This window comes from Chlorocebus sabaeus, chromosome 21 (genome assembly GCF_047675955.1).
Source record: "Chlorocebus sabaeus isolate Y175 chromosome 21, mChlSab1.0.hap1, whole genome shotgun sequence".
NCBI classification, from domain to species: domain Eukaryota; kingdom Metazoa; phylum Chordata; class Mammalia; order Primates; family Cercopithecidae; genus Chlorocebus; species Chlorocebus sabaeus.
This window is the reverse complement of record NC_132924.1, coordinates 22042968-22066240: the sequence shown is the minus strand read 5'-3', so window position 1 is coordinate 22066240 and position 23273 is coordinate 22042968. Positions and strand designations below refer to the sequence as shown.

Genomic DNA, 23273 nt, shown 5'->3' with positions numbered 1-23273 from the left:
CTGGTCCCTGTTACTCTGTAAAAAGAATTGGCTATTCACCCACGGTTCCACAGAGTAAGAATTCAGCAGGTGGTCTGTAAAAGAGCTGTAGTAAAGGTTAATTGACACAAAGGGAATCTTTGTTGCTGTAGAAACAGTCTTTAGCTTTACATTCCTGGTATGTAAAAATAATGTCAGTGTTTAATTTTCAAGGCTTTGACTGATCAATACATCTTCTTAAAAATTTTGAGTTTTAGCCAACTTGTCCCAATGTTGTGAAGAAAGAAACATTTTTGGGGAAAACAATCACTTCATCCCTTCTCTGTAGCAGTTGAGACCATTAGCTTTCCTTTCTCTTCTCTCCCATTTGTGCCTCACTCCTAGTCTTTTTGATGCCAGGTATTGCCCCATCTTAAACTTTTGTGTTTATTTATGATTCTTTGGTCATCCATATGAGGAAACTGATTTGCTCTTGAAGTTGGTACTGAAAAATAGTATTCTTTAAAATTCAGGCTAATTTTAATTGAATGTCTTGGTATTTTTTTATATAGTGTCTAAATTTGAAATATTTTGGGGTTCACCTCAGGATTTTAACTCAAGTTCATAGTAGTGAAAGCCAGTAGACTAAATATATGTGTCTACCTCCTCTTATCCCCAACTCTCTGTGAAAAGACAGGAAAAAGAATTTACAGACAGAAATGTGTAATTCTGTCATAGCACTGAGAATGGGAACAGATGGAGTGACCATCAGCAAAGCAGAGACTTTCTAGGTTGTAGAAGACAGAAAACAGATGGTGCTGATGGATGAAGCAGGGCGAAGGAAGGGCTACCCAGCATCCCCATGAGGGAGGCCTGTAAGGGAAATCTATTCTCCCCACTGAGTCCTGAAGATACTTTAAGCAATGAATCAGTAGGAACAGAGGGCAGAAGAGATGATAGGACATGCTATTAATTAAAGGAATATACATGAAAAGCTAGCTTGATATCCTGCCCACACACCCAGCCCATACAAAGATTGCAGCAACATCTGTTCCATGCTAATTTTGGAAATCTACTTCGAAAAACATTTCTTTTTGAACTCACAGCCTGGGAGGACTAGGAGTTCTAATGAACATGTTAACAACCCAGGGTAAACTCTCTTTTTTTGATATTTGGAGAAGGAGCCAATTTGTCAACCTGTTTCTTGCCCATGAACCTAAAGTGAAACTTTAAAATACCCCATGAATTTAAAGCCTCTTCCTGATCTGTTGTGAGAAACAGGTCTACCCAACAACAGAGGAAACTTACTTACTATAGTGGACTGGGAGAGCAAGATGAAAGAAAGTCTAGCCAATGGTGACATGAAATTACACAAAATGTGATACGAGATATTATTACCAGATGAGTAAAGGATAAGAACTAGCAATTCACAAAATAAATGTTACATAGAAAAAATATTCACCCTCTTTAAGAAATCAGAGATGTAATTAGAAATAACAATGAGGTATTTTTCACAGTATACAAGTAGCAGGTTTTTTAAAAGAATAACTCAATGCCAGTAGGGATACTAACAATACTAGCATAGTTACATGTGCTAGAATATAGCACTTTAAGAAAGCAGTTGGACAATGTGCATGATAAACCTTAAACAGTCAGTTTGTTAATTTTCTATTTCTTAGATTCTGTCTCATGGAAAGTACTTTAAATGTAGAAATAGATGGTCATCCATTATAATTTTGAAGAATTCAAAACAGCTCTTATATTATGGTATATGGTAAATAAATTGCTTTGTGTCCACAGGATGATATGTTACATAGCCATTAAAAATTACAGCTATGAAGTCAGTAAAACAACATAAGGCTGGCTGTGGTTACTAATGCCTGTAACCCCAGCGCTTTGGGAGGCTGAGGTGGGCGGATCACCTGAGGTCAGGAATTTGAGACCAGCTTGACCAACATGGAGAAACCCTGTCTCTACTGAAAATACAAAAATTAACTGGGCATGGTGGCGCATGCCTGTAATCCCAGCTACTCGGGAGGCTGAGGCAGGAGAATTGCTTGAACCCAGGAGGCGGAGATTGTGGTGAGCCGAGATCACACCACCATTGCACTCCAGCCTGAGCAACAAGAGCGAAATTCCATCTAAAAAAATAAAAAGGAAAGGCCGGGTGCAGTGGCTAACGCCTGTAATCCTAGCACTTTGGGAGGCCAAGGCAGGCAGATCATGAGGTCAAGAGATTGAGACCATCCAGGCCGACACGGTGAAACCCCATCTCTACTAAAAATACAAAAATTATCTGGGCATGGTGGTGCTCGCCTATAATCCCAGCTACTCGGAGGCTGAGGCAGGAGAATTTCTTGAACCTGGGAGGCAGAGGTTGCAGTGAGCCAAGATCGCACCATTGCACTTCAGCCTAGTGACAGAGCAAGACTCTGTCTAAAAAAAAATAATTAATTAATAAAATAAAAATACAAGTGTGACGTAAGTGGTAAGGAATGCAAAAGGCAAAATGATGTATAAGAATTTAAAACATTCTTTCCCTCCCGCTCTTGCTCCATCTCTGTACTTGATTTTAAGATCTTTGAAGTCAAGGATCTTGACTTGCTCATCTATGAACCTATCCCCCACCCTCTCCCAATGCCTAGCATAGTACCTGACTCAATAAATGTATGTTGGTGCAGAATATAGGCATAGGAAAAAGGAAAAGGAAATCCAGAATAATACCAAAAGATCAGAGAAGCAGCTATACAAAGAGAGAGCCAACTTACTGATGAAATGTGTATTAAAGAGTAGGATTTAACAGATGTCTTCATGTAAACCAGAAGCTATGCTTAGATTTTTCTTTTAAAATATTTCATTTGTGGGCCCAGGCACGGTGGCTTATGCCTATAATATCAGCTCTTTGGGAAGCCAAGGTGAGAAGTTCACTTGAGGCCAGGAGTTCAGTACCAGCCTGGGCAACATAGTGAGGCCCTGTCTGTTCAAAGAAAATAGAAAAAAATTAACCAGACGTGCCTATAGTCCCAACTAACTACTCAGGGGGATTACTTGAGCCCGGGAGTTCAGGGCTGTAGTAAGGTATGATAGCACCACTGCACTCCAGCCTGGGTGACAGACCGAGATTCTGTCTCTTAACAAAAAGGAAAAAAAAAGCCTGCTAGTGAACTTTCTGTCACTATTCTAATACATGGTTTGATGTAAGTCTTGTAAGTTAAGCAAGTGCCCTACTCATTTTTAAACTGGATCATTCAGGCATGGTTAATTCCATTATTTTTTCTGGCTGCATTTTTTAAAATTAACAAAGGTCTCATAGACAATATCAAGTTCATAAGTAAATCAATAAGAGAAACTCAAAACTACCAGGCTATATATATGCTTAATTTGTAGTAGCTCATACATAGAACCTAAAGCAGGTATAAATTACATAAATTATACTTTTAAAAATTAGATCTATTAAGCGTCTAAACCTGCATTATTATTATTATTTTTGTAGAGACAGGGTCTTGCTCTCTTGCCCAGGCCAAAATACAGTTGTGCAATCTTAGCTCACTGCAGCCTCGAATTCCTCAGCTTAAGTGATCCTCCCACCTCAGCCTCCTGAGTAGCTAGGACTACAGGCATGTGCCACCACATCCAGCTAATTTTTATTATTTTTTGTAGAGACAAAGTCTCACTGTGTTACCTAGGCTGGTCTCAAAACTCCTGGTCTCAAGCGATCCTCCCACCTCAGCCTCCCAAAATGCTGGGATTACAGGTGTGTGCCACCATGCTCAGCTGAACATTATTTCTGTATTTAATTTCCAAATATGTAATACATTCACATGGATCAAAATTCAGAAGGTGATGTATTCTTCCAGAATTAGCATAGGAATATGGAAGCACACATATATCTTTGCAATTAATTATTATTTTCTAAACTACATAATCTTATTTTGAAAACACAGGGGTTCAAAAACAAATATTAAAATATAAATAGCAGTTTATGAGTCTTTTATTTCCTTTTCCACCTTTCAGGTTCTACTCTGTTACTTATTTCTCAGTATTGCTGAAAACATTCAGGTCATAATCTCGTAGCAAAACCACTGGGGCTGGGGTAAGAAAACTGCTTATTCTTAGGCTACTCTCAGATTTTTCTTATTAAATATTTTGATCTTTTAATAGATCAATATTGATTTCCATCATTTCCTTGCACTAACTCCTCTCTCCCCTCCTATTCCCACCTGGTCCCACAGAAGCTGCTTGTTCCCCTTGTTTTCCTGACCATAGTCACTGAAGCTAGGAAGTTTGTTATTTTGGCTTAAATTCTCATTTTCCTTTACCACTCACATCTAATCTAGTTCATTTGACTCTTTTTTTCTAAATATCTTTTAGATCCATCCATCCCACCTCCTTAGTCCTAACTCAAGTCATCATTGACTTGTAGCCTTCCACCTGTTCTTCCTGCCTTCTGAGTCCCAGTGTCTCATTTTTTAAAACTCCTGGTGGTTCTCCATTGCTCTGAGGATAAAAATCTAAAGACTTGGTTTATAAAGTCCCTCTTTGGCCCTTTTACTTTTTATAGCTTGCTTTCTTACTGTCACCCCAAGGTTCACTTGATTTGCTAATGCTTTGTCTCAAGTCTCATCCATCACTTTCTCATGTGTTTTAGAAATTTTTTGTAAGTTTTAACTGTGGTAAGTGCTTTACCTTTGTGCTGCTGGTAATGATTTTGCACTAACTGCGGACTGAGTATATGTGGCATATAAAGTTGTGGTCTTCTAAAAAGATGCCTGAATATTTGTTACCCTTTATTGAATACGTATTTATGCATATTAGATATCTTACATATGTTGTTTTATTAATGTCAACCTTAGTGTTACAAATAAGCTGAAACCCAGGAAGATAAAACTTGACCCTTCATGATGTTTTTTTTGTTTGTTTGTTTTTTGTTTTGTTTTGTTTTGTTTTTTATTATTATTATACTTTAAGTTCTAGGGTACATGTGCATAACGTGCAGGTTTGTTACATATGTATATTTGTGCCATGTTGGTGTGCTGCACCCATCAACTCGTCAGCACCCATCAACTCGTCATTTACATCAGGTATAACTCCCAATGCAATCCCTCCCCCCTCCCCCCTGCCCCCTCCCCATGATAGGCCCCGGTGTGTGATGTCCCCCTTCCCGAGTCCAAGTGATCTCATTGTTCAGTTCCCACCTATGAGTGAGAACATGCGGTGTTTGGTTTTCTGTTCTTGTGATAGTTTGCTAAGAATGATGGTCTCCAGCCGCATCCATGTCCCTACAAAGGACACAAACTCATCCTTTTTTATGGCTGCATAGTATTCCATGGTGTATATGTGCCACATTTTCTTAATCCAGTCTGTCACTGATGGACATTTGGGTTGATTCCAAGTCTTTGCTATTGTGAATAGTGCCGCAATAAACATACGTGTGCATGTGTCTTTATAGCAGCATGATTTATAATCCTTTGGGTATATACCCAGTAATGGGATGGCTGGGTCATATGGTACTTCTAGTTCTAGATCCTTGAGGAATCGCCATACTGTTTTCCATAATGGTTGAACTAGTTTACAATCCCACCAACAGTGTAAAAGTGTTCCTATTTCTCCACATCCTCTCCAGCACTTGTTGTTTCCTGACTTTTTAATGATTGCCATTCTAACTGGTGTGAGATGGTATCTCATTGTGGTTTTGATTTGCATTTCTCTGATGGCCAGTGATGATGAGCATTTTTTCATGTATCTGTTGGCTGTATGAATGTCTTCTTTTGAGAAATGTCTGTTCATATCCTTTGCCCACTTTTTGATGGGGTTGTTTGTTTTTTTCTTGTAAATTTGTTTGAGTTCTTTGTAGGTTCTGGATATTAGCCCTTTGTCAGATGAGTAGATTGCAAAAATTTTCTCCCATTCTGTAGGTTGCCTGTTCACTCTGATGGTAGTTTCTTTTGCTGTGCAGAAGCTTTTTAGTTTAATGAGATCCCATTTGTCAATTTTGGCTTTTGCTGCCATTGCTTTTGGTGTTTTAGACATGAAGTCTTTGCCCATGCCTATGTCCTGAATGGTACTATCTAGGTTTTCCTCTAGGGTTTTTATGGTATTATTTTTTTTTTACCAGTCATCTTTTATTTGGAGGTTAATTCCCATTAGGACATGAAAGGATTCAGCAATGATCGAGATTGTGTTCCTCACGGAGGGGCTCAGGCCAAGGTCATGGCGTCAGGGGGTGGTGCATAGCGTGTCCTCTTCAGTGGTATTTGCGGAGCCGCTCGTACTTGAGATGCTTGTAGGAAATGCTGTAGTTGAAGAGCATGTAGCATGCCAGCACCACGGTAATCCCCGAGATGCTCCCCTTCTTCACGTTAATGTACTTGTTGTAGTACCGGTAGTAACCTCTTCGAAATGCTCCGAGAATGCCACAAGGACTGAAGTCCCGCATCAAGATCCAGTTTGGCAGCTCCCCCAGTTTGACCTCCAGAAGTTTCTTGTCCTTCACTGGTACAACTGACGCCATCTTGGAGTCCTGGTGTCCGCTGTGCCTCTTCATGATGTTAATTGTTAAGATTCTATGCTTTGATGTCTGACAACATGTCTGGCAAGTCTTATAAATAAATTTTATTTTGCAGACAAGGCAAAAATGTTAAACCATCTTTAAGCCATCAACTACTGTACCCTTAAAACAGAATATTACTTTTCTTAGTTCAGTCTTTGTTATTATTTTGTGTTCTCCTTATTCAGCACAGTTAGAGTAACGTGAAAATATTGAGTTGTTATGTTTCAATAGTAGAAAAATGCCTCAGGGATTTTCTTTGCATGTTGTTCCTAGGGAGCTTGATTTCATATTTAAAATGGAGGGTTTAACTGTTTAGGGTGTCAGTTATAACTAATGTCATTTTTTTGACTAGACTTCCTTCCATCTCTTTATAATAAATTATTAACTAAATAATAAGGCTTTATTTATAAATATTCAAAATGTAGTTACTTTGCAACTTAAAATTTGTCAAACATTTTTGAGACACCAAAAGCATAAAGAAAAATACTCATCAAAAAATATAAATGAAAAGATAAGCCACAAACTGGAAGAAAATATTTTCAAAATACATCTCTGGAAAGGATTTAATTCAGAATATATAAAGAACTCTTAAAACTCACTTAAAAGACAAATAAAAATTTTTAATGGACAAAAGATTTGAACACCAGAGTCATACGGATGGCAAGTAACTACATGAAAAGAGCTCAACATGATTAGTTATTAGGAAAATGCAAATTAAAACTATAATGAAATATTACTACACATTCACTAGACTGCCTAAAATTAAAAGCCTGGGACAGTACCAGGATGTGAAAGCAACTGGAAATCTCATATGTTGTTAGTGGAAATGCAAAAAGGTGCAGCCACTTTGGAAAACATTTAAACACACACCATACAACCTATCAGTTCTGCACCTGTTGTTTACCCAAGAATAATGATAATGTGTAGACCTGTACACAAAAGTTCATGACAGCTCTACTTATAAAATTTTTAAAAATGGAAACAACATAAATGAATCATGATACATCCAGACAATGAAATACTATTCAGTCGTAAAAAAAAAAAAAAAAAGGTACATGCACTGATATATGCAACAATATTTGTGTGTCTCAAAAACCTTGTCTAAAAGAAGCCAGGCATAAAAAGCTATATACATTGTGATCCAAAAGGCAGAACAGTAAGGCTTGAAATCCTGTCAGTGGCTGCCAGGGTGATGGAGAAGATTATCTGCAAAGGCGTAAGAGGAAACTTTTTGGGGTAATGGAAATGTTTTGTACCTTGATTGTGATGGTAGTTACATGACTGTATACATTTATCAGAACTCATTGAACTATACACTTAACAGGGTGAATTTTATTATATGTAAATCAACCTTCCCTGAAAAAGTTCAAGTCAGTTTTCAACATACGGCAATACCCTTTCTCTACTAAAAATACAAAAATTAGCTGAGTGTGGTGGTGCATGCCAGCTACTCAGGAGGCCAAGGTGGGAGGATTGCTTAAGCTTGAGAGACAGAGGCTGCAGTGAGCCGAGACCGCGCCACTGCACTCCAGCCTGGGCAACAGAGCAAGACTCTGTCTCAAAAAAAAAAAAAAAAAAAAAAAGAGAGAGAGAGAGACAGAGAGAAATTATCTTCACAAATTTTATGGTGAAGAAAACTTTAGGAGACAGGTCAGATGACTTCTGAGTCAGGTATTTTGTGTTTTGATGTACTACGTTTTTTCTAATCATTAAGATATTTTTAATTTTCATAATTAATAGTCTTTTTTTTACTGTCAGGGTTTTGTACCTTTACCAAAGTACACTCTTTATGTCCCAAGAACAGGTTGTCTTTATTTATTCAAGTCATCCTTTATGTTACTTAAGTATTATTATTAAACTGTCTTCATGTATATCTTACACAGATAGTGGTAGTTTTATTCTTAGTTATATACTGTTTGTGAGTGAGGTTGTAAATTGGGTCTTTCATTATATATTCTGTTATTTGAGAAGAAATTTAATTGTATATGTTATATTGCTTATATAACCATTTACCCTTTGAAATCTCTTATTTGTAGTAATTTTGCAGTTGATCCTTTGGTCTTTCTAGGTATGAAATCATATTATCAGTTAATAATGATCATATGCCTCTTTCTTTCCTTTTCTAATATGGTACCACTTCCAGAACAGTGCCAAGTAAGAGTGATGCTAGCGGCCATCCTTATCTTACTCCTGATGTTAATGGAAGTGCTTTTATTTTGTCATTAAAAATGATTTTTAAGAGACAGAGTCTCCCTTAAGAGGGTTGGCCAGACCCAGTGGCTCAAACCTGTAATCCCAGCACTTTGGGAGGCCGAGGCAGGTGGATTGCTTGAGCTCAGCAGTTCAAGACCAGCCCAGGCAACATAGTGAGACCTCGTCTCTACTGAAAATTCAACAACAAAGAAAATTAGCCTGGAAGTAATTACCTGGAACTACAGGCATACATTGCAAAAAAAAAAAGAAAGAAAGAGGGTGTCTCACTATGTAGCCCAGGCTGTAATGCAGTGACAAAATCATATCTCACTGTAACCTCAAACCCCTGGGCTTAAGCCATCCTCCTACCGCAGCCTCCTAAAGCACTGGGATTACAGGTTAGAGCTGCTGCACTGGGCCTGATTTGGGTTTTAAGACCATCAGTTCCTGTGTGATTAATGAACACTAATCTATTTCTACTTTTTTGATGAGCAGTTTTATCAAATATTCTAGAACCTGTAGAGATACTCATATGATTTTTTTTTCACCTATTAATATCAGAAATTATGACTTCCTAAAATTCTAAGCCATTCTTGTATCTGGTTTGAATCATACCTGGTCACTTTGGTTTATTCTTTTAATGTGCTAGATTCTATCTGTTAACATTTTTTACTTAGAATTTTTTGCCCCATATTCATGTGACAGTCCAATCATTCTATTTTGTCTTTATTCTATTTTTGTCAGTACTTTGCATCACTGTTAGGCTAGCTTGCTAAAAAGAATTTGGAAGCTTTCCCTGTGCTCTGAGACGTTAAATAGTACAGATTGAGTATCCTTTATCCTAAATGCTTGGGACCAGAAGTGTTGCAAGATTTTTTTGGATTTTGGAATATTTGCAAATGCATATTGAGATATCTTGGGGATGGGACCCAAGTCTAAACATGAAATGCGTTTATGTATATACACTTTATACATATATCAGCCTGAAGGTAATTTTATACAATTTTTTTTGTGTGTGTCAAAGTCTCCCTCGGTTGCCCAGGCTGGAGTACAGTGGTATGATCTCAGCTCACTGCAACCTCCACCTCCTGGGTTCAAGCGATTCTCCTGCCTCAGTCACCTGCATAGCTGGGATTACAGGCGCACACTACCACGCCCCACTGATTTTGTTGTATTTTCAGTAGAAACGGGGTTTAACCATTTTGACCAGGCTGGTCTCGAACTCCTTACCTCAGGTGCTCTGGCTGCCTTGGCCTCCCAAAGTGCTGTGATTACAGGCATGAGCCAATTTTTAATAATTATGTGTGTGAAACAAAGTTTGTATACATGGAACCATTTTGCTACCCTTTGTGGGAATGCTTGCATGAGAGAATCTGGGCATGTGCAGAAAAGATACATTGCAGCCGAAGAGGGCTAGGAGGGTCTTGGGGATGCTGAATAAACTGTATTGTGCACTTGTGTTTTGACTGCAACCCACATGAGGTCACATGAGGTCAGGTGTGGAATATTCTACTTGTGGCATCATGTCAATGCTCCGAAAGTTTCAGATTTTGGAACATGTCTGATCTTCAGGTTAGAGATGCTCAACCTGTATTGATGACACTTGTTCTTCTGTCAGTTAGGAAAATGTACTTGTGGGCCTGGCGCAGTGGCTCAGCCGGTAATCCTAACACGGAGGCCTAGACGGGAGGATCGCTGGAGCCCAGGCGTTCAAGACCAGCCTGGGCAACACAGACCCTGTCTCTACAAAATATTTTTAAAATTAGCTGAGAGTGGTGGCGGTGGCGCATGCCTGTAGTTCTAGTTACTCAGGTGGCTGAGATGGGAGGATCATTGAAGCCCTGCAGGTCAAGGCTGCAGTGAGCTGTGATGGTACCATTGCACCCTAGCCTGGGCAACAGAGTGAGACCATGTCCAGGAAATTACAAAAAAAAAAAAAAATGTGTATCTCCTTTTCTTGGTCATATATATTCTACCTCTTCTGAAATTGTTCATTTTATATTACCTGTGTTTTTTTAATTGAGCAAACATTCTTAATGCAGATAGGGAGTATCATGTGTGAGTTGTTTATATGAAATACTTTCCATTCACTAATATGGCCTGTACCTCCTTGTGATTTGTAATGATTTGATAGGGGCAGAACTTTAATGATCATAAATCTTTGTTTTTTTTGTTTTGTTTTGTTTTGTTTTTGAGACAGTCTCGCTCTGTCGCCCAGGCTGAAGTACAGTGGCCTGATCTCGGCTCATTGCAAGCTCCGCCTTCCGGGTTCACGCCATTCTCCTGCCTCAGCCTACCTAGTAGCTGGGACTACAGGCACCCGCCACTACGCCCGGCTAATTTTTTGTATTTTTAGTAGAGACGGGGTTTCACCGTGTTAGCCAGGATTGTCTTGATCTCCTGACCTTGTGATCCACCCGTTTCGGCCTCCCAAAGTACTGGGATTACAGGCGTGAGCCACTGCGCCCGGCCAATCATAAGTCTTTAATGCACCATTCAGATCAGAGGAAGGGAAATGCTTTCTTGAATCTCTTTATTAAAAAGGACTCTCACAACTTTTACCAGCCAATATTATTATTAGACTGAAGCCTAAAACAGGTTGTGTATCCTTGATCCGAAACACTTGGGATCAGAAATGTTTGGGATTTTGGATTTTCTTCAGCTTTTAGAATATCTGCATTATACTTAACCGGTTCAGCATCCCTAATCCAAAAATCCCAAATGCTCCTATGAGCGTTTTCTTCGAGGGTCATGTCATCACTAAAAAAGTGTTGAATTCGGGAGCATTTCACATTTTGGATTTTTGGATTAGCTATGCTTATCCTGTAATGAGCTTCTCTATCGAAAGTCTAAAGAAGATAATAATGAATTCCGGGCATACAAAGATCACTGGGGTTTTTGTTTTGGCAGGCATAGGGTATTTGACACCTTACTTAGTAGAGTATTCCTTAGTAAGTATTGAAAAACCCGAGTTGATTGTTTTTTAGAAAAATTTTTAAAGTTTAAAATAGAGAGTTTAGAGTCTGGATTGAAGGTTTGTGGTCCGAAGCTCCTTGACCCACTTTCCTGTGTGTGGTAAGCAGTAGGCTGAGTAATGGCCCCACAAAATATCCATGTCCTAACTCCTAGAACCCGTGAATGTTGCCCTATGTGACAAAAAGGAATTTTGCCAGCATAATTAAGGATTTTGAGGTGAGGAGATTATTCTGGATCATCTGGGTGGGCCAAATGAATCACAAGTGTCTTATAAAAGGGAATTAAAGGGAGGTTTGAGTTTGACTAAAGTAGAGGAGAAGGCAGTGTGACCACAGAAGCAGAGCAGTGCTTCTGTGATGGCGGCCAGGGGCCAAGGAATGCCCCAGGCTATAGAAGCGAAGAGGCAAGGAGCACATTCTCCCCTGAAGCCCCCTCAAGGAACCAACTCGACATCTTCTTTTTAGCCCTTTAAGATTCTTTTTGGGCTTCTGGCATCCAGTACTGTAACAGAATAAATGTGTGTTGTTTTAGGCCACTAATTTTGTGGTAATTTGCTGCAGCAGCAACAGGAAACTAATACATTGTGGGACCTGTTAACTAAACATACAAGGGCAGGATTCCATAGCTCCAGCACTTAGCACAGTGCCTTATGTAATAAGGTAGGCCCTGGGTGTATTTTTGGAGAGAAGGAAAAATGGAGGAAAGAAGAAAGGAAGTAACTTAAGTAGCTCGTATGAGCATGGTGTAGGTGTCTACTTTCTGGATGAAGCAGAGAAAAACAGTGAACTTGAAAACTTGAAGCCCACCCATCACCCCAAATAGGTTCTATAGTATTATTCTAGGACATCACTTTAAAAAGTTGAACAGTGAGAGTCAGAAAATAATTGAGGAGCCAAAAAAGTCACACAATTTGAAATTCAAGAATCCCTGCTCATTTGAAGGGGAAAAATACAAAGCTGTGTACATGTGGGTAAGTTATATTTTAATTAAAATTCAAGCTCACATCTCTAATTTCTAGGTACCAAGAACATAGTTAATTGCAGTTTTGCCGAGTACAATAAATAACTGGACTTCGTTGATTTATGACTAGTTTTAATTATATTTTTAAAAGAAGTTATACATTTACATGATATAAAAATCAAATGTACAAAATGGTGTACTCTCTCACCTCTGTAGTGACTTAGTTTCCGTTTTCACAGACAAACTTGTGTTACCGTTTAAAAAAAAAGTCCTTCCAAATATATGAACAGTCAAATCCTGAATGTTCCTTTTTTGTTTTAATGTTTTTAGGCAATGCATAGCATACGGGATGTGTTGTTCTGCATCTTTTTTTTTTTTCTTTCATTTTAACTCTGCGTTGGAGTGCCTTCTATTTCAGTGCATAAAGAGCTTCCTCATTTTTTGTGGTTGCATATTATTCCGTGTATCAGATTTACAGTTCCACCAGCAATCATTGAATATGCCTATTTCTCTACACCAGGGATAGATAAAAATTTTCTGTAAAGGGCCGACAGAAAATATTTTAGGCTTGCAAGCCACATTCTCTGTTGCATATTCTTCTTGGTTTGGTTTGATTTTAATTACAACCCTTCAAAAACGTAAAAACCATTGTTAACTTACAGGCCGTATGAAAACAATTCAAGGGGGGCTGTGGTTTGCTAGCCCTTGCAAACATATAGTTATTAATTTGATGGATAAAACATTATCCCAATATAGTTTTATTTGTATTATTTATCAGTGAGGTCACGTATACTTAGAGTCATTTGTATATCCTTTTCTGTGACTACTCATATTTTTTGCCCAATTTCCTACAGTTTTTTATTTTATTTATGGTAACTTCTTTAAAGACTAGTCAAGTGCAGTAGTGAGAAGTGGGGTATAGCTTTTTATATAGAGAAATCATCTCTTATCTGTAAAATGAATTGCAGATGTTTTCCACAGTTTTATCTTTTTACTTCGCTTTCAGAAGATTTTGCCATGCAGAATTTTTTTTTTAGATGGACTCTTCCTCTGTTGCCCAGGCTGGAGTGCAGTGGTACAGTCTCGGCTCACTGCTAAGCGAGTTTCCTGCCTCGGCCTCCTGAGTATCTGGGACTACAGCCGTGCACCACCATGCCTGGCTAATTTTTATATTTTTAGTAGAGATGGGGTTTCACTATGTTGGCAAGGCTGGTCTCGAACTCTTGACCTCATGATCACCCACCTTGGCCTCCCAAAGTGCTGGGATTACAGGCGTGAGCCACCGCACCTGGCCAGAAATATTTTCAGTAGTAAAATTTTTCAAACTTATGACTTGGGTTTTATGTAATACTTTAGACCTTCCCCACTTAAGGTTATGAAACAGGCCGGGCACTGTGACTCATGCCTGTAGTCCCAACGCTGGGAGGCCAAGGCAGGCCGATCACCTGAGGTCGGGAGTTTAAGACCAGCCTGACAAACATGGAGAAACCCCATCTCTACTAAAATACAAAATTAGCTGGATGTGGTGGCATGCACCTGTAGTCCCAGCTACTCAGGAGGCTGAGGCAGGAGAATTGCTTGAACCAGGGGTTGCACTCCAGCCTGGGCAACAAGAGTGAAACTCTGTCTCAAAAAAAAAGATTAAAAAAAAAAAGATTATCAAACAATTCAATTCTTTCATGTTTTTTTTCTTGTGCCTTTGTGATTTCATTTTGTCACTTAAATCTTTGATCCTCTTAGGCTTTATATTGGTATCAGGAGAATAGATCCAACTTTTATTTTTTTCCAGTTGGCTCAACAGTTGTCCAAACACTACCTGTTGAATTGTTCTCCGTCTTCCCCCACCCCCATTTGAAGTGCCACCGTTTATTACACACTACACTACAGTATGTATTTGAATCTAATGTGTATATTCTGTTCTATTGATCTATCTAGACAGGCTTGCTTTTGAATTCCGACTCCCTCACAAAATTATCTGTGGTTGTATTTCATTGAAGAAATACAGATACAGTCAAATATATCTACCTACAGCCGGCACCTATGCCCCTATTCTTTGCATTGCCTCACCTCCCATTACGAAGGAAGAGATGTCCCTGCTCCTGTTATGTTCCAGGTCCTAATTCTTCTGGTTCACTCCAGAACTTTGCTCCTAGAGTTCACCCTGCCTTCTAGATCATTAATTTATGCCTGTCTTGGATGATTGTCATGCACACATCCCTTAATAATATTTAAAAAGCAGCCAAACAAAAAGCCCTTTTCCTAACAACACCTTCCCCTTATGATTGCATTTCTCCATTCATCTTGAGAGTAAAAATCCAATTCTCTACCTTCTGTTTCTCCTCAACCCAAACCCACCCTATTCCTTTTTTTTTTTTCCCAGACAGAGTCTGTCTAGCTCAGGCTGGCGTGCAGTAGTGCAATCTTGGATCTTGGCTCACTGCAGCCTCCAACTCCCGGGTTCAAGTGATTCGCATGCCTCAGTCTCCCAAGTAGCTGGGATTACAGGCATGCACTGTCCACCCCATTCTTACCTCAACTGGTGAAATGACTCTTCCCAAAATTACCAACAACCTCCATCTTGCACAGAATTAGCTCTTTTTTTGTCTCTCCTCATATCTCACCTCAGTCTGTCAGCAGGATTTAAGTCAGCCAGCCTCAGTGACTGTGCGATCACTAGATCTCCTGCTGGCCTAGCCTGTTGAGTTGTTTCAGGGCTCTTTCCTTTGCCGCTTTCTCGTATCTATCTTCCTCTTGTCCCTAAGAAAGCTCATTCCAGTCTTGTGACTTTAAATATCATCTGTAAACTGACATGCGATTTTTTTTTCCATCTCTACCCTCATCCCTGAACTCCAGACTAAAACATTAAGTTTTTCTTGTTCAACTCTAGTTGAAATGTCTAATGTGCAAGCAGAGCTTGGGATTTCTTTCCCAGACCTATTCCTTCTTGGTCGTTCTCCATCTTAGATAGAGGTGCCTAACATTCAGATATTTGGGGCAAAAACTTAAAGGTTAGTCTTGTTTTCTCCCATCCAATCTATCAGGAAGTCCTATCAACTGTTTCTTCAAAGTGTATCCCAAATAACATAGTGGTTAGGAGAGCCAGGTTGCCTCAGTCTGAATTCTGGCTTAGTCTTGAGCAAGTCGACATCTGTGACCCAGATTCCTCATCTGTTAAATGAAATTAAAATAGTACATACCACCTAGGATTGTAAATATCTGAAATGTAGTACTCAGCTGAATTAGTATGTGCAGAGTGCTCAGAACAGTGCCTCACACTTAGTGAGTGGTCAGTAAATGTTCGTTGTCCCCAGTGTAGTTGGTATTAGTAGTTATACGGGAACTAGTAATACGGTTACTGCTGCTGCTGCTGCTGTACCCCAAGCCTCTATCCTCTCTTGCGTAGATTAATGGGATAGCCTCCTATACTTTCAACTCTTGCCACTTCCACTGTCCATTCTCTACACACCAACCAGGGTAATCTTTTTAAAAACCCAAATTTTGCCACTATCCTTCTTAAAAACTCCAGAGGCTTCCCGTTGCAGTTCTAGTAAAATCCAAACACTTCGGGGGCCTTCAAGGTTTTTTGTGAATCGCCCTCTGCCTACCTGTCAATTTTAGCTCCTCTTACTCTCCAGTCATTCACTAAATGCTGTTGTTTAAATGTGTCCTGCAAATTTCATGTGTTGGAAATTTTTTTTTTCTTTCTAAGACAGTCTCACTCTGTTGCCCAGGCTGGAGTGCAGTGGCACGGTCTTGGCTCACTGCAACCTCCACCTCCTGGGTTCAAGCGATTCTCCTGCCTCAGCCTCCTGTGTAGCTGGGATTACAGGCGCCTACCACCATGCCCCACTACTTTTTTTGTATTTTTAGTAGAGATGGGGTTTCACCGTGTTGCCAGCTGGTCTCCTGACCTCAACTGATCCACCCGCCTTAGCCTCCTAAAGTGCTGGGATTATAGGCATGAGCCACTGCACCTGGCCGTGTGTTGGAAATTTAATCCCCACATTCATATGTTGATTGGCAGTGAGGCTTTGGGAGGTAATTAGGATTAAATAAGGTTATCAGGGTAGGGCCCCCATGATGGGACTGGTGGCTTTATAAGAGGCAGCAAACTTGCCCATTTGCCATATGATGTCTTCCACCAGAAGCCATGTAGGTGCTGCCACCATGCTCTTAGGATTCCCAGCCTTCAGAACTGTAAGAAATCAATTTCTTTTTAAAAAATAAATTACCCAGTCTCAGATATTCTGTTATAGCAACAAGAAACAGACTGACACTAGGCTTCATCTACTTTGGCCTTCTTCTGGTCCCTAGAACAGGCTCCCCACTCCCACCCCCTTCTAAGTTCTTTGTACTTGTTATTCCCTGTGTCTGGAATGCTCTCCCCTCAGAGCTGACTGGTTTCTTCAAAACATTCAGATCTCAGCTCAAATGCTACCTCTTCAGAGGAGTCATCCTTGAACATCTGGTTAAAGTAGCTCCTCCCCCCATTGCTGCCTTATTTTTTTTTTCATTGCACTTTGCACTAATGGTATTTGCTTATTTGTGTATGTGTGTGTCTTAAGTTCCACATAGACAGGGTCTTTGGCTTGTTTATCATTCGAAACAACATCTCGACTAGGGCTTGGGAATTAAGTGGTGGAGTTCCAAGTCTTTTAATACGGGGGTCGAGTAGTTTTTCCTTGGCAGGAGCTTCTTTTCCTGGATAGCCTCTTAATAGTCTGGAGTGCGCAGCTCATAGTTATTAGGAAATGTTTGCACTTTGGAAAAATGTCCTTGGAAATCTCTGCCTTTTCTGAGTCACAGATTGTATTTTAAATTGTTCTAGAAGGAAAAGTGTTTTAACCCAGTTGTAGTGACTGATAAGTGTTTTCTTTTGAGCACATACACACACACAACTCTTAGAATATTAATTGATATGGTAATGCCCTGAGCTCATGTGATATGAACTGTTTTAAAAATAAAACAGTAGATATATTAGCTGTGACATGATTATAACTGCCAGCAAGTAAGGATTATAATAAAGAAGTGACTTCCTGACGTGTTTAGGAACACCAGCAACAGCATGCTTCATAAACTGGCTTAGATTTGGTATCTTTCAGACTTTTAGTTACCTGCAGTGTACTGTAATTTTCATTGTTTTTGAGCAGTGATAAGCACTCACAATTGAATGGTCATGTTCTCCATACCCAAGTCAAAGAGCGGCTGAATTCGTGTTTGTTGAATTAAATTGAACTCTTAGCCTGTAAGTGTAAATTTTTTGCCATACACTTAACAGTTCAAACTGCTTCTGCTAAAATGCTTTTGATACAATGGTAAGAACAGGATGAAAAAAATGCATTTATGTATACGTGATCTCAGTTATGTTAAGTGTAGATTGAAAGCAGTCTCCAAGGAAGTATGTTAGCCTGTTCATATTGTTAAATGGACAAGAGGATTATGGCGGATTTTTCTTAATACTTTTCTGTATTGGGCAAACAGGCATATGGGAATGATTTATGGTTGGGGCCTGAAGCTCTGCCCAGCTCTTGGGTGCCCTGTACATCCCGTATGTGAGGCACAGACCCATGGCAGATTGTCCTGGCCCCTGCTTGTGATTGAACCTCTAGTAGGAAGAGCTACTTTACACCAGTACAGCCTAAAAGCAGAGGTCCAATCTTTTGGCTTCCCTGGGCCACATTGGAAGAAGAATTGTCTTGGGCCAGACATCAAATACACTAATGATAGCTGATGAGCAAAAAAAAAAAAAAAAAAAAAAGTTGCATAATGTTTTAAGAGAGTTTTCAAATTTGTGTTGGGCATTCAAAGGGCTGCATGTGGCCCATGGGCCACAGGTTGGACAAGCTTGGCCTAAAGTATTCCTCAGGGTTAAGTCAGACTGCAAACATTTGTGTATTCATTCATTCATTCATTCATTCAACACTTTTGCACTAAGTGGCTGATTTTGCCAGCCATGTTAGTTACATTAAGCAGACTATTAACCAAAATGGACATGGCCCTGAACTCTCTGTTTCTGGTATACTAGAGAAATACTTATACTATTAAGTTGGTGCAAAAGTAATTGCGATTTTGCCATTGAAAGTAATGGCCAAAACTGCAATTACTTTCCCGCCAACCTAATACATATTCAGGCAATTTCAACTTGTGATAAGGGTTATGAAGGAAAAGTAGCAGATGCTATCTGAGAGCACAGAGCAGAGAAGAACCTAATTAGGTTGAGAGTTTCAGGTAAGGCTAAGACCCAAAAACCAAGAGGAGTTAGCCAGATAGAATAAGAATATACCAGACAGAGGAAGCTGCATGGCAAAGGCCAAGAGGCATAGAAGAGTGAAGAACAGAAGGAGACCATTGTGGGTCTGATGCAGCTGAGCTAGGAAGGATTGGCCCAAGATAGAAAGGTAAACTGGAGGGAGCATGGTTCTGGGAGCTGCAACATAGAAAGCTGTTTGTGTCCAAAACAAGTCAAAGAGTTGCTGAGGACAAGGGGTGCAACCCCCTAATAACAAAAAGTCTCCTTGCTTGGATCTGCACACACATTCAGAGTGTTTGTTGTGGCCTCACAGGATTTTTTCTAAGGCTAAGTAAGCGTGGCCAGAGGTAACTGGATGCCATTAGTGCACATCCCCACTACAACTTCTGTAAAAACCTGGCCTCTCCACACTGAATGTCAAAATGTATTAAACAGTGCATGCTCTGAGAAAAGTGAAGGCATGCTAGATCCAAGCATTTAAGTTAGATTGGCCATCCACCCCAAGAAACAAATGTTCCAGTAATCTGTTAGTTGGGGTATACAGTGTTGTATTCTGTTTATAATTCTACCACCAAGTTTTTGGGATGGGGTGTCTTCTTCTATAAAATAGCATTAAGTAAGCATCTCAATGAGGTCCTTAATGTGAGGCATGATGTAGTAAACACATTAGCAGTCTTTTTTTTGGTCACTTGTTTCTTACTCAAGAGAAACATCTTGGTTGGGGGCGTGGTAGCTCACGCCTGTAATCCCAACACTTTGCAAGGCCAAGGCAGGCGGATCATTTGAGGCCAGGAGTTTGAGACCAGCCTGGCCAACATAGTGAAACCCTGTCTCTGCTAAAAATGCAAAAGCTAGCCAAGCATGGTGGTGCACGCTTGTAGTCCCAGCTACTCAGGAGGCTGAGGCACAAGAATCGCTTGAACCTGGGAGGTGGAGGCTGCAGTAAGCCAAGATCACGCCACTGCACTCTAGCCTGAGTGACAGAGCAAGACTCCGTCTCAAAAAAAAAAAAAAAAAAAAAAAAAGGAAGAAACATCTCTTTAATTATTGCCAGTGTAAATTAGTGTGAAAACAGAGATCCTGTAGCCTGCTTTCATGTCTATGTGGACATACTGCAGTGCAGCTGATACCTCATTATTGTCAGCATGCAGTTATACTAGGAAATTTTCACATGTGATCATAGCTCATTACTGAAACCCAACTATTTTAAGAGAAATGCCCTTGAGTCATAGGCTTGATTTATTGCCATGGTATTCTCTGATAAATGGTTAATGGTTCTTCCCCTAAGTGAGCATACTTCATTTGCCATCTGTTTAAAATCACTACAGATTGAAAAGTAGTATATTGAACTCTAAGGACGTAATCTCTTTCTTACACTGGAATTCTGAAGAAGAATGTACTGAGCATCACTTACTCTTTCTTTCTTAGATTCTTCTTAATCCTTTGGTGAAAACTGAGACACAAGATGGCCGCAAATAAGCCCAAGGGTCAGAATTCTTTGGCCTTACACAAAGTCATCATGGTGGGCAGTGGTGGCGTGGGCAAGTCAGCTCTGACTCTACAGTTCATGTACGATGAGGTAAGTGTTAATTTTATAATGGATCAAAGTTTAGGCTTTCAGAGAATATTTCCCTGGCTTAGTTTTGGTGCTATTTTGTATGGATTCTTTGAATCCTCGAAACTGTTAATAATTTTTTTTCATTTTTGTGTTTAGAGCCATCTGTACATGACTTGATTTTACAAATCAGGAACTTATGGTCCTTAAAATCCTCATGCTTTAAACACAAAACTAAACTAAAAGCAGTGCCTCTTTTTTTAGTAATCTAACTTTAGCTTTTTTGTTTTTAGGTTTTATTGGAGATTCCTACCTTTAATTAATGGAAGTGGTGGGTATAGTACTTAATAGGTTAACATATATAAAGTATCTTTTAGGCCAGGCGTAGTGGACCATGCCTGTAATCCCAGCACTTTGGGAGGCCAAGACGGGTGGATCACAAGGTCAGGAGATTGAGACCATCCAGGCTAACACGGTGAAACCCCGTCTCTACTAAAAATACAAAAAAGTAGCTGGGCGCCGTGGCAGGCACCTGTAGTCCCAGCTGCTCAGGAGGTTGAGGCAGGAGAATGGCATGAACCCGGGAGATGGAGCTTGCAGTGAGCTGAGATCACACCACTGCACTCCAGCCTGGGCAACAGAGCGAGACTCTGTCTCAAAAAAAAAAAAAAAAAAAAAAAAAAAAAAAAATTTTTAATAAACTTGATGAAAAAGTCATTATTGCATGTTTGGCATGGCACTACCCTCATCATTAAACAGGCTGTGTTGCTAAAATTTATAATTGCTACACAGGTTACAGATTTGTATGCCTGTATTCATTATCAGACTTCATCATCCCTGAGTAAAGGTGTAGCCTCTATACAGCAATGTAGTCTTTCCCTGGAGGACTGTTATCAAGTCTTAATGATGATGTAAGAGTTGGTAATCCAGTGTTAGCATTTATCCTCACTTCTGTTTTCTCCCAATAAAAGCCAGGTTTTATGGTTGCAGAGAACTTAGTCCTCGTAACAATCTTGTGTGGGAGATGGTGGTATCCCCATTTTACAGATGTGAAAACAGAACCTCAGAGAGTTACCCAACTTGCCCAAGAAAAGTGACCTGTGATGAGCAACAAAGTGTTAAACCTGGTCTTTTGACTAAAAATACCTCTACAGACTTTTTCCCACCCCATGTCTTTATCTCTTTTTTTACCTTTTATTTTTTTTTAAATAGAGACCAGGGTCTCGCTCTGTTGCCCAGCGTGATCCTCCCACCTTGGGCTCCCAGAGCTGGGATTACAGGTGTGAGCCAGTGCACCCAACCCCCCATGTCTTTTTCTATTGCCTGTGTCCCACCATTCTTTTTACACACATACATAAAACCCTTAAATCTATCAGTTGCCACGCTTGTTAGTGAGCGAATTGAAAAGTTTAGGGAAGGCGTAGGCAGGAGAATCACTTGAGCCTAGGAGCTTGAACCAGCTGGCAACAAAGTGAGACTCTGTCTCTATAAAAATATTTAAAAATTAATTGGGTGTGGTGCTGCACGCCTGTTTTCCTAGTTACTTAGGAGACTAAGGCAGGAGGATCATTTGCGTTGGAGGTCACAGTGAGCAACGACTGTGCCACTGCACTCCAGCCTAGACAACAGAGCAAAACCTCTGTCTCTTTTAAAAAAAAGTTTATGGAGAGAGGATTGAAGTGGTACTTTAAATGAAATTACTGATCTATTAATTCAATTCTGTTTTTCATACTGTTTATTTAAGAGCTAATCTTCTCTCAGACTAATCCTTAAATTGGTCTCGACAATAAGGAAGCCAAAAGTAAGAATATTCACATGCCTAAATTTTTTTTTTTTTTTTTTTTTTTTTTTAAGGTAATGTCTGTCGCCCTTGCGGTGGTGCAGTCTCGGCTCACTGCAACCTCTGCCTCCCAGGCTCAAGCAATCCTCCCATTTCAGCCTTCCGAGTAGTTGAGACTACAGGCATATGCCACTATGCCCAGCTAATTGTTGTATATTTTTGTAGAGATGGGGTGTATCCATCTGTTCTCACAGTACTATAAAGAATTACCTGACACTGGGGTAATTTATGAAGATAAGAGGTTTAATTGACTCACAGTTCCGCAGGCTTAACAGGAAGCATGACTAGGAGGCTTCAGGAAACCTACAATTGTGGCAGAGGGTGAAGGGAAAGCAAGTACATCCTCACATGTTGGGGTGGGGGTGGAGAGAGAGAGAGATGTGCACACTTCAAAAACCATCAGATCTCATGAGAATTCACTATCATGAGAACAGCATGAGGGAAATCTGCCCCCATGATCCAGTCACCTCCCACCTGTTCCCTCCGCCAACATTGGGAATTACAGTTCAACATGAGATTTGGGTGGGGACACAGAGCCAAACCATATCACAGGGTTTTGCCATGTTGCCCAGTCTGCTCTTGAACTCCTGGGCTCAAGTGATCCACTCACCTCAGCCTCCCTAACTGCTGGCATTACAGGCATGCGCCACCACACCCAGCCCACATGCCTAACTTTTAATGAATGACTAAGCCCATTAATAGCATGTAAATGTGGTGGAATGTTATTTAACTTTTACAGTTACAAATACACTGTGTCCATTTTTTAAAAAATTATTTATTGAGTATCTACCATATACCAGGCACTGTTGTAGGCTTTAGAGATATAATGATGAGTAGCATATGCAAGGTCCCTGCTCTGAGGGGTTAAATTCTAATGACAGGATATAGTCATAGCAAATAAATAAGAACATATCAGATAATGAAAATATTTACAGGAACTAATAAAAAACCCACAAATATCTGTGTATAAATGAACACGTGCTAACAATGA

The 23273-nt window shown here is 39.9% G+C and overlaps 1 protein-coding gene and 1 pseudogene across 1 annotated transcript in view; one reads left to right on the top strand and one right to left on the bottom strand.

Annotated features, from left to right (window-relative positions):
• RALA (RAS like proto-oncogene A) overlaps positions 1 to 23273 on the top strand; it is an 86384-nt gene that overhangs the window by 43967 nt on the left and 19144 nt on the right. The window contains exon 2 of the mRNA XM_007981551.3: positions 20316 to 20466. Coding sequence (XP_007979742.1) covers positions 20353 to 20466 — 114 coding nt within the window. The 5' untranslated portion in view covers positions 20316 to 20352. The remainder of the gene's footprint in view (positions 1 to 20315; positions 20467 to 23273) is intronic.
• On the bottom strand, positions 5869 to 6553 carry LOC103226185 (ATP synthase subunit f, mitochondrial pseudogene; annotated as a pseudogene).